At 37.2% G+C, this 16,160-nt stretch overlaps 1 protein-coding gene across 3 annotated transcripts; it reads left to right on the top strand.

Annotated features, from left to right (window-relative positions):
- Window positions 1-2,005: 2,005 nt before the first annotated feature.
- LOC122518989 (protein disabled) lies at window positions 2,006-13,278 on the top strand. Of its 3 annotated transcripts, none has more exons than XM_043638137.1 (8): window positions 2,006-2,488; window positions 4,667-4,881; window positions 5,106-5,249; window positions 6,716-6,868; window positions 7,083-7,334; window positions 7,448-7,702; window positions 7,818-7,967; window positions 8,079-13,278. In XM_043638137.1, exons 1-8 carry the CDS (start codon window positions 2,452-2,454, stop codon window positions 12,342-12,344), a joined length of 5,472 nt encoding a protein of 1,823 aa, XP_043494072.1. In that variant the 5' UTR covers window positions 2,006-2,451; the 3' UTR covers window positions 12,345-13,278. The 3 variants fall into 3 exon arrangements, with proteins under 3 accessions (XP_043494072.1, XP_043494071.1, XP_043494070.1); XM_043638136.1 differs by having other exon boundaries at window positions 8,061-13,278; XM_043638135.1 differs by having other exon boundaries at window positions 7,818-13,278.
- The last annotated feature ends 2,882 nt before the right edge of the window (window positions 13,279-16,160 follow it).

Below are 16,160 nucleotides of genomic sequence, written 5' to 3'. Positions count from 1 at the left end.
GTCGTATTTAATATTTATAGATATTGATAAGTTTAAAGGTTAATGTTGTGTTGTCGTAATGTCAAGTGACAAACGCAATAGTTTGGATTTATGAGGCAACAACATAGATATCTATCTTTGATTAGATTTTTAATGCGAATGCATTTTTTCCATTTGAACGAAAGATTGACAATTTTTCTTACTCGTTTGAACTCGGCGTGCGATATTGTTCAACGCCATCTTGAATTTCTTTTTGAAATACTACGTGCCCCAAATAATAATGCGATAAATAATTCGATTATTTCTTACAGACTTTATAAATTGTATTCTTTTCTTTTTATACTAAAAAATATATATTATAATAAAAAAAAAAATAAAATAAATAAAAAATTATAATTAAACGATAACAACATTTGATTTCTTTCGGATTATATTATAAAACAACGATTGTCGAATAAGCAAAACAACAAACTATTGCTCCAATTAATCTAAACTTTATTTTCTTTAATTTGTTATAATTTAAATAAAACAAATTTGTATATTGTTATCCCTCTAAGCGCCATCTTTTTATCCAGCCGAGGAACTACATTTCTTAGTTGGTTATCTCATCTCTATTGAAAGTTTTGACCCCATGACAAAACGACGCGCGCACCTAGCCGGGATATTCGTTCTCCTTGTTCAAATATTTTTCAACAAAAAATCTGTCGCTCTTTCGCAGTAACACATATATAAAATACTTTGATGTATTTCATTCGTGTTCTATATTGCCTGTTACAGTTCCACCTTATACAATGAGAATAGCTTGAAAAAATATCAAATTCCTATGATATCTGAGTACTTTGAAAAGTTTCCTGACACTGGGAGGATAATCGTACAACACCGAGTGGATTATCAACACGCAAAAAGCAACGTACTGCATTTTTAAATTTAATTATTACAAATCATATCTTAATTATCTTAAAAAAAAAAACAGATCCTATTAAAAATTTCAATTGTGGATCACATGATGTGCGAAAAAGTGGTACACTTTTCTTCCTCTCGTATTTTTTAAAAATCATACTTTTCAGCTCTTGAAATATCTTCATATTATAGCCAAAAAAAACTGAACATTATATAATAGAAGAATATGTTATACACCCCAATAGAGGGTGGGTGGCTGGCCACTGTTTCGTGGTAACAGTACAGTAACAGTAAATTGAAAATAATATTAATAAAAAAAACGTGCGTGAAAGCCAGCCACGAAACGACGACGGCGCGTACTACTACAACTACTACATTACTACAACTACTACTACTACTACTACTAGACGGTGTATTATTGATCAATAAGAGGAGAAGCTATGTGGTCGAGGAGAGGAGACCCGTGTGCCGGTAGTAGCAGCAGCCAGCTGTCATTTCCTCTGCACAATTTTACTCTCTCACGCGAGTAACACGCCCTCGGAAAAAATATAAACCACACACACACACACACACGCGCACACGAACAAAAATTATACCAATTGATAAACGCCATTTTCGATATTTCCACGTTAGGATTCACCGCGATCCGATTCATTTTTTTATTCGTTCAACCTTGTTTGCGTGTGCGTGTGCGTGTGCGCGTGTATAAGTGAACTGAAGTCAAGTTAACATGGAAGGGATGAGAATAAATGTATCGGGACTATATTCGAAGTGACGAAAGAGTGCGAACGGTAAAACAGAGAGAGAGAAAGAGAGAGAGAGAGAGAGAGAGGTGTGGTGGTGGTGGTGGTGGGGGGGGTGGGAATAGAAGGAAACAACGCGCCAATCTCATCTCTCTTTTTATTATTTTGTGTAGAAAAGAGAAAAGGGGTGGTGGTGGGTGGGAGGGGTTGAAGAATAAGAAAGAGAAAGAAAGGGAGGAGAAGCCCGTGCGTGCGTGTGTTTGCGCGCGCGCGCGCCCCCTTCTTTCGGTGTCGCCAAACGGAACCGTAGAAAAGATACACACACACACACACATACACACGGGTACAAACACGTACGCGCAGAGGAAGCAACGTAAAAAAGGTGGAGGCGGCGGTGGTGGGGGTGAGGAGGGGGAGGACCAAGAGAGAGGGTGAGAAAGTGCAAAGGGGGTGAAAGGAGAGATAATGCGAGGAGTGCGAGCTTACAAGCGTGCGTGAAGGAAAAGAAATAGAAGCCAGAATTGAGATTGAGTTTGATAGAAAGAGAGGAGGTGAAGGAGAGGGGCTGTAGGCTGCAGAGGGTGAGGGAGGGAGGGAGATAGTGTGCGAACATGTGTCCGTGCCGAGTATCCTGTCCTCAAAAGTGACAACGGCGAAGGTGCGTCGAGAAAGGATCGACGAATTTTCTTCCTCTTCTTCTTCTTCTACTTCTTCTAATTATTTTTAATCAATTCTCTGACACTCTAACAAGAATTAAATTCATCCACGAAAGGTTGATACTTGTTATCCTTATCTACTACTAATATCCATTGGCTTATATCAACCACCGATGCAGACCTTACGGAAGAAAAACAGCCCGTGCAAGTGTGAGTAAAATAATTGACGTGTGCCTAAATTATTCTTTTACAATTGTACGAATGGGTGTAATACGTTTGATCTCTCTCGTCTTTTGCTGTGAACGTCATTGATTATTATCACTTATTTTTCTATTTTTCTTTTTTTTTTCTGAGGGGAGAGAGATATTGTTGGAAGAAGGGTCAGGGGTATTGTTTTATGCAGATCATTGGAATAATTTAGTTCGATTATTGTGACATTTGAGTTTGCGAAGGGTATGCAATACGATACTGCGGCGTTAACACCTTGTAACATCTTTCGTTAGGGGTGTCTCTCGAAATATGGCTTCTTTCCTTTTATATGTTAGCACGAAGGTGGATAGAAAACGAATAGGAGTGAAAAGGAAAGAGAGAAAGTGTTAAATCGACTATCTGCTATCATTATTTATCATTTCTACTATTACTCATGTAATTTAATATATATATATATATTATCATGGTAATGAATAATTTATTATTTCTATTAGAGTATATATATCTTGTCTATATGGTTACTTATTTGATTTATAATAACATTAGAAAATAATTCAATTAATCGTTTACATATTTTATATTTTTAATATCGTAGTGTTTCTCGTCGTCATGAAAACCGATTGTGTGTCTTCGTATTACCGACCTCCCTTATTTCGTATATGCCATGCATGTTAGATTGAGTCTGACCAATCAGAGATGGCGCTACTTATTCCTTGTTGGACCAAACACGCGATCTTACTACTGATTTTTTTAACTACTACCCAAACTAAACACGATTTCAATTAATTCTTCATTTCTTTTTTTCTTTTAAACGTGTACAATAATTTATTGAAAAACTTCGTTATTAAAAATTTTAGACAATCATTGGGAGTGCGTGAGACAAAATGTGCTCAAAATATTCTATAATTAATTACAATTAATTTATTGGAAAATATTTGTGAGAAAATTATCTAGAAAAAAAAAAGAATATTCTAGGATTTATGTTAGCACGAATCGTAAATATATTTAGGTGAATTCTTCACTCCAACTCAGGGTTCCTTTCTCAAGGAGTTTTCAAATGATCGAGAACTACCATTCTCGTATTTGTTTGTACGTACTCGTACGTTTGAAGTGGAGAACGCCAACTGTCGATACTTGAAATTTGTCGGAGGAAGCAATTGAAAGCAATTGCATCGGTCCCTTTTAAAAACTTAGAAAACTTTAATCGAACGATAATTCTTCGTTCTCGTCTCTTTCCTTTCAACGAATCCACGACAGATGCGCGAGATTTGCACTTGATCTATGACGTCTATCGAATCTTTCATAACAATTATTACAACGTTAGAGTATCTTAGATATATTTTATTTGAATTTTTCACGAGTACCAATACACACGTGTGTGTGTATGTGTGTGTATATAAATATATTCAAGTATTTTTCAAATTTAACTTACGAGACTTAATTGCATTTTTATTTTTCTTTTGATATATCTATTTGTTCTAATAAAAACTTCGATAATAAATAAATAAATAAATAAATAAATAATTAGTGTCGAATCGTATGCGAGAAAAATGATAAAAGTGGCTGTTAAAGTATCTTGCGTAAGGGTATTTAAGAGGAGAATAAAAAAAAAAAGAATCCACTCATATATCGGGTGTCTCGAGTAGGTTTTTCAAAAGCAATCGATATCGCGTTAATATCGTTTTTATGGCTTGAATTAGAATTAGATCTTAACTCGTCCCCCCTCCCCCTGCTCCTCCCTTCCACCCCCCCAAGACTCTTTCCACTTTTCAAACCTCCCCCAATTGCTTTAAATTTGATAACACGATCTCGATGATCGCATCCGTTCAATTTCGTTTTACACGATAGATTTGTCTACGATAGTAGGAGGATGTCGGGGTAAAGTTTGATCATGCGTGTGAGTTGAAATTCGTCGTCGTAGGGGGTTGTCTATGTCCTGTTTATCAATTTGATTTCACTTCGGTTAGCACTGCGTGCGATTTACGAGACCACGAAGATGAAAATTGATTTATCAGCACTCGTGCTTTTCTCACAATGCTGATTTTGTTCTTTGTTGTTTGTGTGTGTTTGTGTATATTTGTGGGTGTATGTTTTGTTGTTTCCGAATAAATCGACATTCGTGTTTATTAATTCGATATAGAAATTGTTGTTCCCTTTATTTGAAAACCTTTTGTATAGTTAAGAACGAGCCAACACGGTTCCTCGGGGATGGTGTTTCGTTCAAAGCGAAGCTGATTGGTATATTGGAAGTATCGGAAGCACGTGGTGATCGAATGTGTCAAGCAGCATTGGCGGATTTGAAAATGGCAATTCGTGCTGCCGGTGAACATAAACAAAGGATTGTTGTTCAGGTCAGCATCGATGGGCTTCGTTTGAGGGATGAAAAATCTAGCGTAAGTCGACCAACATTTTATTCCAATCAATTTCTTTTTGTTCTAATATTTTTTCAAGCATATCTTTATATAACGATAAGTTGTTTGTTTGTTTGTATATATTCTATGTCTTAGTTTGATAATTTCGAGTTGATTGGAAAATAAACTAACATTAGTCAATTAATTTACTTGTTATCATCTTTAATATGATTTCAATTTGTAATAAATGATTATTATTTTGGCAGGAATGTTTGTACCATCATCCCGTGCACAAGATATCGTTCATAGCTCAAGATATGAGCGATTCGAGAGCATTCGGTTACATATTTGGATCACCGGACACTGGGCACAGATTTTTCGGCATCAAAACGGACAAATCAGCGAGTCAGGTATTCCCGATCGAAGATTAGATTTATTCTTCGATTAAAACCTGCAGTAATAATCTATGTATGCGTGAATTATTCGTGCACGCAAAACGGAGGAAGATCAGTTGCCGTTGTTTCTAAACGTTGTTTAAGAAAAAAAGTCAGTGGGGGAGAATTTTTGTTTTAATTTGGAAAACGATACGCAGCGGGCATCTGCTTTAGAGTAGAAGGGATCCATCTATCTATAAAAAATGATATTTGCCCAATCCGAAAAGCAATATATCGGAGCGCCAGTGTGTCGGTAATTTCCAGGGGCGTATGTAAATAATTGTATTATGCCATTCTGGGTTCTGCCTATTCGTCGAGCCCTATCGATAAACGACGGGGGGGATGATCGTTGTCGGATTATCCACGGTCCACTTTGTGTTCATTCCGAATGGGATCTCCCCTATCCCACCCGTCCACCCCCTTCCTCCCAGCTAACTTCTTGAAACTCTAATTTCATGCTACCTAACAACTACCTACTATTCTGTTCATTCGCACGAACCTAATCGCATTTTATACGTTTTAATCGTTTCCCACACTGCTTGCCAAAAGCTTGGGCTATCTAAATATCAATTCAGACAAACGAAATATTTGTAAGAAACAAAAAATGAATGTTTTTATAGCAGCGAACAACTTGCATGACACTTGGATAACATCACGAGTCACATGCAATAACACTTAATACTTAAAACACATCATTGTATTTGTTAATATTTAATATAATTATTTTATAGATCGTTTGAAAATCGATTGTAGTATTGTTAGTTTCCAATAATGCACAGTATAAACAAGATCAATCATTCGCAAACAATATCACGATTGATACAATTGAATATATGCAATTGAATAAATGCAATTGACCACATAGAAATATATGTAAATATATCTATGATATATGTGGATCCCATAGAAAGAGAGATAACTCGTTTTAATTTAAACGTGGCAAGTTACAATTCGATAACACCTATATAGGAAATAATTAAATGAAACGCAGGCTGTGCTGGTAACTTCGGTTAAGAGTGACAGCTGGTGAATTAATTCAACAGCGTCGGTCTTACTTCAATTTCCAAGTTTAATTTCTGCTTTGGTCGACTGGTAAACGACTCGGTAATCCTCTCTCGTGAGTAAATCCTCGCGTTTGATCCATTGATACATTTAAGAGGGGCTTATTGAAGAGGTAAATAAGAACTAAAAGAAGAGGGAAAGTGGTGAGATCAAATAAATGATCAATTAATTATAAGAAAAAGATAGAATAATTAATTTATTATTTACGATTGATCATTTGACTTTGATAATAAAGTCGAATGATCTTTTTTTTTATTCTTTGCATTTAATTTGACGAATTCTAACGGGAAAATCGGTGTCTTTGTTTTTTTTTTTTTCGTGACTTGTTACACGTTTTTAAATATGAAACGGAAAGAGACAATCGTAGTTTACTTTTTCAGGTGGTTGTTGCGATGAGAGATTTATTCCAAGTTGTGTTCGAATTGAAGAAAAAGGAAATCGAATTAGCGAAACAACAGATCGAACAGAATGCTATCAATGCCATAAAGTTTCATCCGACTGGTATGTTCGTTGAACCAGCACCGGATACAAAAGTAAGTTGAAAATATATTTACTTGCAATTAGATATTTATTCGGGGTTAGGGGGAGGTGGGGGTTTATTAATTAATTGTGAAATGTTCTTCCTGATTTTATCATCGTAAATCGGTAAACGAACTGGACAAAATAGTTTGTTAATTTTGATTTTAGAAAGAAAGTGTATCAATGAAACGAGAAACGAATGAAACACGTAAAAATTTTTCGTCGCAGGGTGCAGCGGGAACCGAATCCTCGTCGCTTCATCGAACGCGAATTACAAATTCCGAGAGTGAGAAAAGTACCGAGAGGAAAAACGAAAATCAAAGTGGCGACATTGCCGATTTGTTGGATCTACAATTCGAATTGAACTCGTTGCAACAGGGAATACATCAGATGGATAAAATAACCCCGGAACAACCAGGACCAGCAGCGGATGATCTATTCGAGAGCGATCCATTTGGTGATTCTTTTGCTAACATGAAAGTACGTAATTTATATTTGAATTGTTGTCGTTGCGATGAATTGATGTAGACAAAAATGAAGGGAACATTTCGTAATCATTTTGAGAATCGTATATTTGAATTGATTTGAAACAGTTGAAAGATACCGTACAACCAATTTTACCGCCACCACCATCCTCGTCGAAAAGAGGCCATTTGGAAAGACAGCAAACCGTTCCAGCCCCGACAACATCGGCAACGTCCAGTCCTGCGACAACGTTGTACAGCAAAACACCACCTCCTCAAGATACGATTCATTGGTTCGACAAAGAAACGGAAAATCTCTTCAACGATGGCGAATTAACGAGCTTGACGAAAAGTAATGCTACGGGGAAAAAAGAACAAGAAGAAGTGAGTAATCGATTGATAATTCTCATTCGCGAAGAAAAAGCAAATAATATTAGTATTATTATACGATACGATAACAGATATGTGTTTTTGAAATATTTGGAACTCATTTTTGCAGACATCGTTGAACGTAACCCCGAGAAGTAGCCAAGCGAAAAGTCCCCAGATCGATGTATTCACGGAACTGGATCCCCTAGGGACTGGTCTGATAAAGCCTTACGTCGATAAGAAAGACTTCTTCCAACATCTGAAAAATCCTCCAAAAAAGGTGCTTAAAGATTTAGTAAAGACCAATTCGACGGATACGTTTCCAACGAATTTCAATCTAAGGTCGGATACTTCGGACTCTATAAAATTACAGAATGATTTACCTTTGAAGGAAGGTGATCGCCACGAAGAGGGCAATTTCGCGAATTTCGATCGGTTTGATGAGAACGAGGCCATGCAGTCGTCCATCCTTCCGAAGGCTGACTCGCCCCAAAAGAAAGATATTCTATCGAGGCCGACTCATCATCAACCGTTGTCAGTGTCCCTCCCGCCCGAAGAGACGCCTCCTACCAAGAGTACATTTTCCGGGGGGGTTGTTTCCGTATCTTCGGTGAATACAGCAGCCAATGTTGCTGGAGGAGGAATGGCAAGCGTTACTGGTAGTAAATTAGACAAGGATTCGAACGAATCGATTCAAACCTTGGTCAAATTACCGAGCCCAAAGAAATATTTGCAATCGGTTAGAAAAAGAGAATTCGATATAGAATTAAGCGGTGGCGGCAGCGGCGGCGGAGGTGGTGGCACCGGCACCACCACCACCACCATCACCACCATCAAATCACAATCCATTGAAAAATCATTTCCAGTCGATTTTTCGGCTACCACCGATTCACCAGCATCACCATTGAGATCATGTTCCTCCGATGCAAATTCCAGATTATCCAGTTCTAGTGCCGAATTAGATCTCGTCCCTGAACCCCCGCCGAGAGGCGTCGGTAGTATTATGATCAATCCACCACCCTTGCCACCGAAGAAACAAACCGCTAGAGGTGCAATCAAACCCCCACCTAGACCACCCTATACCACAGAAACTCACTTTCATCATAATGATTTCATTGTCGAACGCGAGGAATCATCTCCATCACCTACGAGAACCAAAGAAAGGAAGAAAAGTCCCTCGAGAGATACTAAGAGTCAATTCGATGATAATTTTAGTCCACCCCCGCAAATAATGTCTACGAGAACCGATTTGATTTCCACCATGACGACTTCAGCATTCGAAGATTCGTTCAGTTCGATGATACCAACGACGAATTTATCAACGTACTTTACCGGTGCAGCACCGGTTACAACGAAAAAACCTAAACCATCATTGGACATTACGCTCAGTCAATTAACTTCCGCGAATTTAGACGAATTAGCTAGCAGCCTTGGTATGACGGTGCAACAATTAACAAGCTTAACCTTACAACAACTCACCGAATGTTTGGCAAATCTTTCGAGCAAAGAATCATCGACGATAGAACCGAGAGAAGAAAAACCGGTCGTCCAACCGAAAATAGAACAACTGCCGTTGACCAAACAAACCAGTACATGTCAAATCGCGGAGACCAGTTTCGTCAGCGGGGAGCCACTTTTCAAAGCTAATTTCGATCAGGAACCAATGAGGAAGGAACAGGAACCGACGTACGACAAGTATGCCGTATTCCGGGAATTACTCGAAATGGAACAAATGTTGGAAGAATCTAAAGAGGAAACGAACGACGAGGAAACGATGACCGATACCGAGAGCAAAGAACCGGAAGAGGAATCCAAAGAATCCGAGGATAAAAATCGAAACGAGATATTAGCCGAAGCGATCGTGGCAATGGTCAACTTGACCGTTAAATTGCCGCCGAGTAACGAGGAATTGATGAAAGATGAAACTAGGGATGAAGATATAGAGGAAAGCAACGAAATTGAAAGTGATAAGCCGACGGAGACGATGGAAGAGATCGATGAGATCAAAGATGACGTTATCGAGGTGTCGATGAACAACTTAGAGTCAAGTAGGAAGATAGATTTAGAAGTAGAATTAGAAACCGAAGCGGATATCGAAGTTGACGTGGAAGATGATATGATCGAGGATACTACGATGGTAGGTAGTAGTCAAGATAAATCCGAAACATTATCGGACAAGGGTAGCGAAGTTAATGGTCTTTCGGATAAAGTCGTAATTGAGGGTGCAGATGACACGGGTAGATCTTCCGTGACCGAGAAAACCGAGGAAAGGTACTCGACCTCGACGTCCAACGACAGATACGCGGCACTAAGGGAAATCTTTGTCGAGACGGAAAGAAGGAGCAAACAAATACACGCGTCTTTGGCGGACTCCGAATTGTTGAGTTTGTTTTCGGATAGTTTGCCACCAGCGGCGGCGGCAGCAGCGGCAGCAGCAGCGGCAGCTGCGGCTGCGGCAACGGCTGGACCCACGAGTCCTAAAAAATCAACGGTTAAGAAAAAGGACGACGATTTGAAGGCCGCGGCGATGGATATTTTCGAGGAAATCAAAATGCTGAATACGGGAACGCACCTTGCCGCTAAGGAGATCAAAGGAACTAACACCGGTGGATTCGAGGATGTATTTTGTCCGTTTACCGATGAAAGTAAAGATAATCGGGAAGAGGTTATTAACAAGGAAGACGGTAATTGGGCTAAGTTCGAAACGAGCATGATCGGTTCGGACAGGTCATCTTGCGAGGGTGCACGTTCGGTAGGTGGTACGTCGCCGTGGTCACCCGACGGCAAAGATTTTCATCGCGATATTCCACCTTTTAAACCTGTACCCTCTACGAGTGGTGCTCATAGACACTCGGGGGACAGCGATAACGAATGGAAGGACGAGGAAGAAAGCGAGGAAAGCAATGGCAGAGGACGGGTCGATGGTAGATTTTGGTTCGTCAGACATCCGAGATTCGATGCAGCCGAATTCGATGAGAGATCCTTTTACGAGGAAGCTTCGGGACCCGTTGACAACAGATCGGATAAGAGAGATCGTAGTTTTCGCGGCAGAGCTGTTAGGAAATCGCGCGGACCCTGGGCCAAAAGTGTTGCTCACAGGCCACGGGACCCGTCGTCTCAGCGTTGGCATGAAAAAAATCAATGGGAGGAAGGCCCAAGGATTTGTCCACACACGACATTATTTTACAAGAAAAACGACGATCACTACGAGCCCCACGATCACATGTCGAGATTTTGGAAATGCCGATCTAAATCGCAACGATGGAATTGGATACCGGACGATGCTTTCTACGACGAGGAACGCAGGAGAAATACCGAGAGAAAGTTGACATTGTTGTTCAACGAAGATGACAGATTTGGCAGCGAGGAGAGCGTTGGTTACGAGGACGACGAAAGATGGCCCAGCAGACGTAAGTACGAAAGAAGACGATGGGACGAGGAATTCGGTGGTAGATTTTGGAGGCGTAGCAGTCCACCGGACGGTGAATATCCATCCAAGGAAAGTTATTATTATTATCGGGAGAGTAGGGAAAGGCCTCACGATTATGTCGGGACGTGGGACGAGGAGTACGGACCTGAACGAACCGTCGAGGAATCGGGTAGATACAATACCACCGGTAGGAAGAGGCATTGGCCGAAAAGGCCTAACAGTGCCAACGAGGGTCGTAATACCGAATACGGTGAGATGGTATACGCCGAAGCTAGGAACAAATTTGGCACATCCAGATCGGAATGCAGCGACAATGATTCCGATCCTTACTTGAGGCCATCCCAGAGATCGAGAAGTCGCGAAATTTATTGGGGTAGCGATCAGGAGTACGACAGTTGGCCGGAGAGACCGTATTGGTCGGAGGGACCGGATGTTAAGAGTGAAACGTTGCATCGCAAACGCGTCGTTAGGCATAAAGGTGGTAGACAACAAGTCCAACCCAAAACTCAGAGTCCATTCGAGGATGATTTTGCTCAGAGCATCGAACAAGTCGAATCACCAATTGCTGCCACCGGTGAATCCTTGACCCCGACCGAGCCACGCGTGCATCTGGAAATCGCCGAATCTAAAAGGGAACCACCTTTGAGTCCTTCCTCGATAACGACGACGACGATGACCACGACGATGACGACGACGACGATGACGATGCCGCGATCATCCTCGAGCAAGGATGCTACTCCTCCTAGAAGAGAAATCCAACGAGACTACAGCAAAAGGTCGAGCCTGTTCGAGGATGATTTGACGACCTCCCCCAATGTCTCCTCGACCAGCGACATTTCCGATAGACGAAGATTATCGTCAGATTTGAAAGCAACGCCGGAAGAAATTCCTACCGAACCGAAAGATACTCACAGATCGATGGACAGTGGTGCTGGTGCTGGTGTTGCTTTCGTTTCCGAAGCTAGCAATACGCGAGATTCTTTCTTCAACGGTGATCTTAGGTTCGACGACGAGGATGCCTTTACCTTCAAATCAGAATTAGAGGACAGCGTACCTGAACGTTGCACCACTACCTTGCCCCTTAAAAATACCAGGCAAAACAAATACGTCACCTCTAACAGCAACAACAAAGGTAGACCATCCGATCAATACATTAGGAAATCGGAATCTGTTAACATCTTCATACGCGAGGAAGATCCCTTCGACGACGATGATTTTTTCAATTGACTCGCAGCCAATCGTCTCACATCAAGATCCTATAATAAATCGGACTATCGATCTCTCAAATGAATGAGAAACTCAATTAACATAGCCATCTTTCATTTGTTCATTTATTTTGATTTTAGGAACGCCACATTTGTCGTCGTTTCTGCTCCCGCATTTATAGAAATTATATATATAGGGTGTCTTGTAATTAATGATACGCGGGATGATTTTACGTGAAAAATGAACAATGAAAAATATATAACAACATTCGGAATGATATTTATTCATAGGCTATATGTTTTCAAGAGAATAATCAAAGTTTGAAAATTTGCCGACCGAACAATTGACGAAATTCCTGTTTTGTTTTGTTTTTTTCTGACGAGGAGACAAATCTTTGAATGAAGGGATCGTTTTAGGGGAATCACTGAATGATTTGAATTCAATGTGAGGTTTTTTTATGAAATTTTTATGAATAATTTTATGAAAATCCTGGAAACAGTCTCGTCCAATAAGCACACGAGTAGAATAACCTAAAAGATTTCGTCAGACTGAAAATTTCTTGTCAAAATATTAAGAAACAGAAGATAATGTTTTTAGAAATATTCGAAAGTAATTATTTTTTTCTACGTAAAATCATCCCCCTCCCCTATCCCATGCTCTTTCGTATCATCAATTTTTTATGGGACATCTTGTATATATATATATTATATATATATATATTATATTATATATAATATACCGGTGCGTATTTTCTAAGCTTTGCTACTCGTGAAGCGTGGTATTCGATGTCTCTATTTCTATATTTTTTAATTATAAATTAGTGATTTATATTTTTTCTTCTCTCTCGTGTGTGTGTGTGCATTAGAACACACACACACACACACACACACTAGAAACGAGATAATCGCTTTGTCGAATGCATTTATACATAAATAAATAAATAAATAAATCAATAAATCAATAACGAAAGAAACAAACAAAAAGAAATAAAAAAAGAAAGAAAAAAAAATTAAAAAAAAAAAAGGAAACGTTATTTAAATTAAGCTTTGACTAAATGAAACTTGGCATAGTCGTCGTCGTCGTCGTCGTCGTCGTCATTGTTGTCGTCATTGATAAGACGAGATATAAATTAGGTGCTCGAGTAGATTAATTAATTATATTTTTCATTTATTTTATTTGATTTGATTCAATTTTATTTTCATTAATTGTACGTTTCGTTGCAATAATTCTATAAGTGTAAATTTGCGTCTGATGAAAATGATTAATAATATATAAATATATACAATTTGTTTATTACAATACTTGTGAACGTGATAAATGTATTTAATTGTTGTCAGAGAATTTGGGTGGTTGTATTCGGCGTGCGAGGGGTGGGAGTGGGGGGTGGGTGGAGATTAGAAATGGTATGCGTAAGGTTTGAATGAGAAAAGATAATTATTTATCGTATTGTTAGCAATAAGCTGATGATATTGCGTTTATAGCGGGTTCAAGGTTGTACTGACAATAATTATTCCATTATATTTTAATGGCAATTATAACAATTTTCGATTGGTCGAACGAATTAACGAACGATTAACGGAAATAATGATTTTTGAACAAACATGATTTCGCTGTTGCCGTGTTGCGTGTTAGAATGAATCGATTATGCTTGCAAAATATTTGTATGATGATTAAAAACATCATCCAAATGGTTGGTTAAATGGTTTTAAAATTGACCATGTAATTTTATCTGCTTAGATAGAAAAATGCAAATTGCTTTTTTTCAATTTTAATTTTTTCATTTATTTCTTATTAATCTTTTCAAATAATATTCTTTTATTTTTGTTTTTTTTTTTATAATTTTGTTCGATAGTATCGCGAGTGAATCGAATTGTTTTTAAATTAGATACATGTGAATTATGTCTGTGCGTGTATGTGTGTGTGTGTGTGAGTGAGTGTATGTTAAGAATGTTATTGGATGATGGAATTAGAAGACGGTGATCAAAAAAGTAGAAATGAAAAAATAATAAAAAAAAAAAAGAAATAAATTAAACTCCCACGATCGATGGCCCTTGAAAGTAATTTTTCACAAATCCATACGAATTACGAGAAATATCGTTGTAATATTTAACGATGATGGTATTTAATCAATTTTTGTTTTGTTTTAACGAATCGATGCAATGTGAATTATTTAAATATTTATTATTATTATTTTTCGCTAAATGTTTCAATATAATAATTATCAAAGTATTAAAATATATATTTATTTATTATAAATTGTTTTCTTTCGATTAGGTAATAACGAATCGATGCAATGCGAATTATTTAAATATTTATTATTTAATTATTATTATTATTTTTTGCTAAATGTTTCAATATAATAATTATCAAATTATTAAATATATATATATATGTATATGTATTTATTTATGATAAATCGATCGTATCGTTGGAATGAACTTTTCGAGATAATTATTTTGAAAAAATTTATTTAGAAAAAAAAAATATACAAAAAGTTACGTCAAATTGTCAGCCATAAATCGTATCGTATTTGTCTGTACGTAATAATTACGTATGAGTATAAATTAAACCGAAATGAAAATTGTCATTGTATGAAACGAAGTGTGAATGATATATACAGTGGACAAAAGTAAAGAAATAAACAAGAAAAAAAAAAGGTATTTGCACAACTCGTTTCATTCGAGTAAATAATAATTTAAATTAATAAATTAGATATAATATATTACTCTTCGGTAGCTTTTACAAACAATATATTACTTTGACGGAAATCTCGTAACGTTGTTAACAAATGAAAATAAATGACATTAAAAGTAAAGAGTTTTTTTTTTTTTTTAGAGAGAAATAAATATTTTTACGTCATCGTTCCTGTGATTAATGTTTTGAGAATAATTTTGAGTGAAAATCATTTTTTTTTTAAATAATTGATTGTTAAATAAATGATCGAACGTATGATTGTATCATGATTGTATCATCGTGTCTTGAAAAATATTTTTGAAATATTAATCTCCGTGTACGAGATATTATAAAATCATTTTTTTTACACACACACACACACATACGTACACGACAGGTGTGTCTAATTTATATCCTCGAATCGGTGAAAAATAAAATCGAAACTTTTCAATAATGCGATATGCGATCTCAAACTGGCAGAAATAAATTGGTATTTGTAGAAAATAAACGATGTTCATGGCATTCTCGAAAATATTTTTCCTCAACGAGATCTACGATCAATTTTGTTTTAGAAACAAATTGTCCAATCAAAATCCTTCGCGAGTTTTTCGATTTCGTTAGGTTCTTCCCATTTAATTGTAATTTTAAATAAAAAATTGCGAGAAATGTTTTCCATAATGCTGGGGCTTATTTTTTTTGGTGGATCGGTGATTCTTTCGTAAAAAAAATATAAAAAAAATAGATTGGAATTTGCGAGAACGTAATTTTAGATTACTTCAGCGGAATTTTCATATTTTTTTTTCATACGAGGGTAAATTAAACGATTTTTTTCTTTCGGTCGGATGGAAAAAAAAAGATTCTTCTTCGTTCGGAATTGCAACAACAACAAAATGAGGGGTGCAAATATTTTTTTTTTTGTTTTTTTTTTTACCAACTGTATAGTTACTATATATATTATATAAATATATATAAAACAAAAGGAAAAAGAAACACAGTAACGATTTACATTTATTCGCTTGGAAATAAGAAAAATGTTCCTTCGTTTAAACGAGAAGAAAACAATTCAAAATTCAATTATCGATGTCGTGAAATGGAAAATGCGAAGAAAGACAGCGAGATAGAGTGAGAAAGGTGTATTGTTTAAAAAAATAATATGCGTACGAG

Source organism: Polistes fuscatus, unplaced genomic scaffold (assembly GCF_010416935.1).
Source record: "Polistes fuscatus isolate 324 unplaced genomic scaffold, CU_Pfus_HIC Scaffold27, whole genome shotgun sequence".
Classification (NCBI taxonomy): domain Eukaryota; kingdom Metazoa; phylum Arthropoda; class Insecta; order Hymenoptera; family Vespidae; genus Polistes; species Polistes fuscatus.
The sequence above is the reverse complement of the archived record's forward strand: the minus strand, read 5'-3'. Positions and strand labels throughout refer to the sequence as shown.

Excerpts from the sequence above, each read along its gene's own strand:
- LOC122518989 (XM_043638135.1), top strand. The coding sequence starts at position 2,452 with ATGCAGACCTTACGGAAGAAAAACAGCCCGTGCAAGT. Across the intron at positions 4,882-5,105 it reads TGAGGGATGAAAAATCTAGC|GAATGTTTGTACCATCATCC; the intron begins GTAAGTCGACCA and ends TTATTTTGGCAG. Across the intron at positions 6,869-7,082 it reads AACCAGCACCGGATACAAAA|GGTGCAGCGGGAACCGAATC; the intron begins GTAAGTTGAAAA and ends TTTTCGTCGCAG.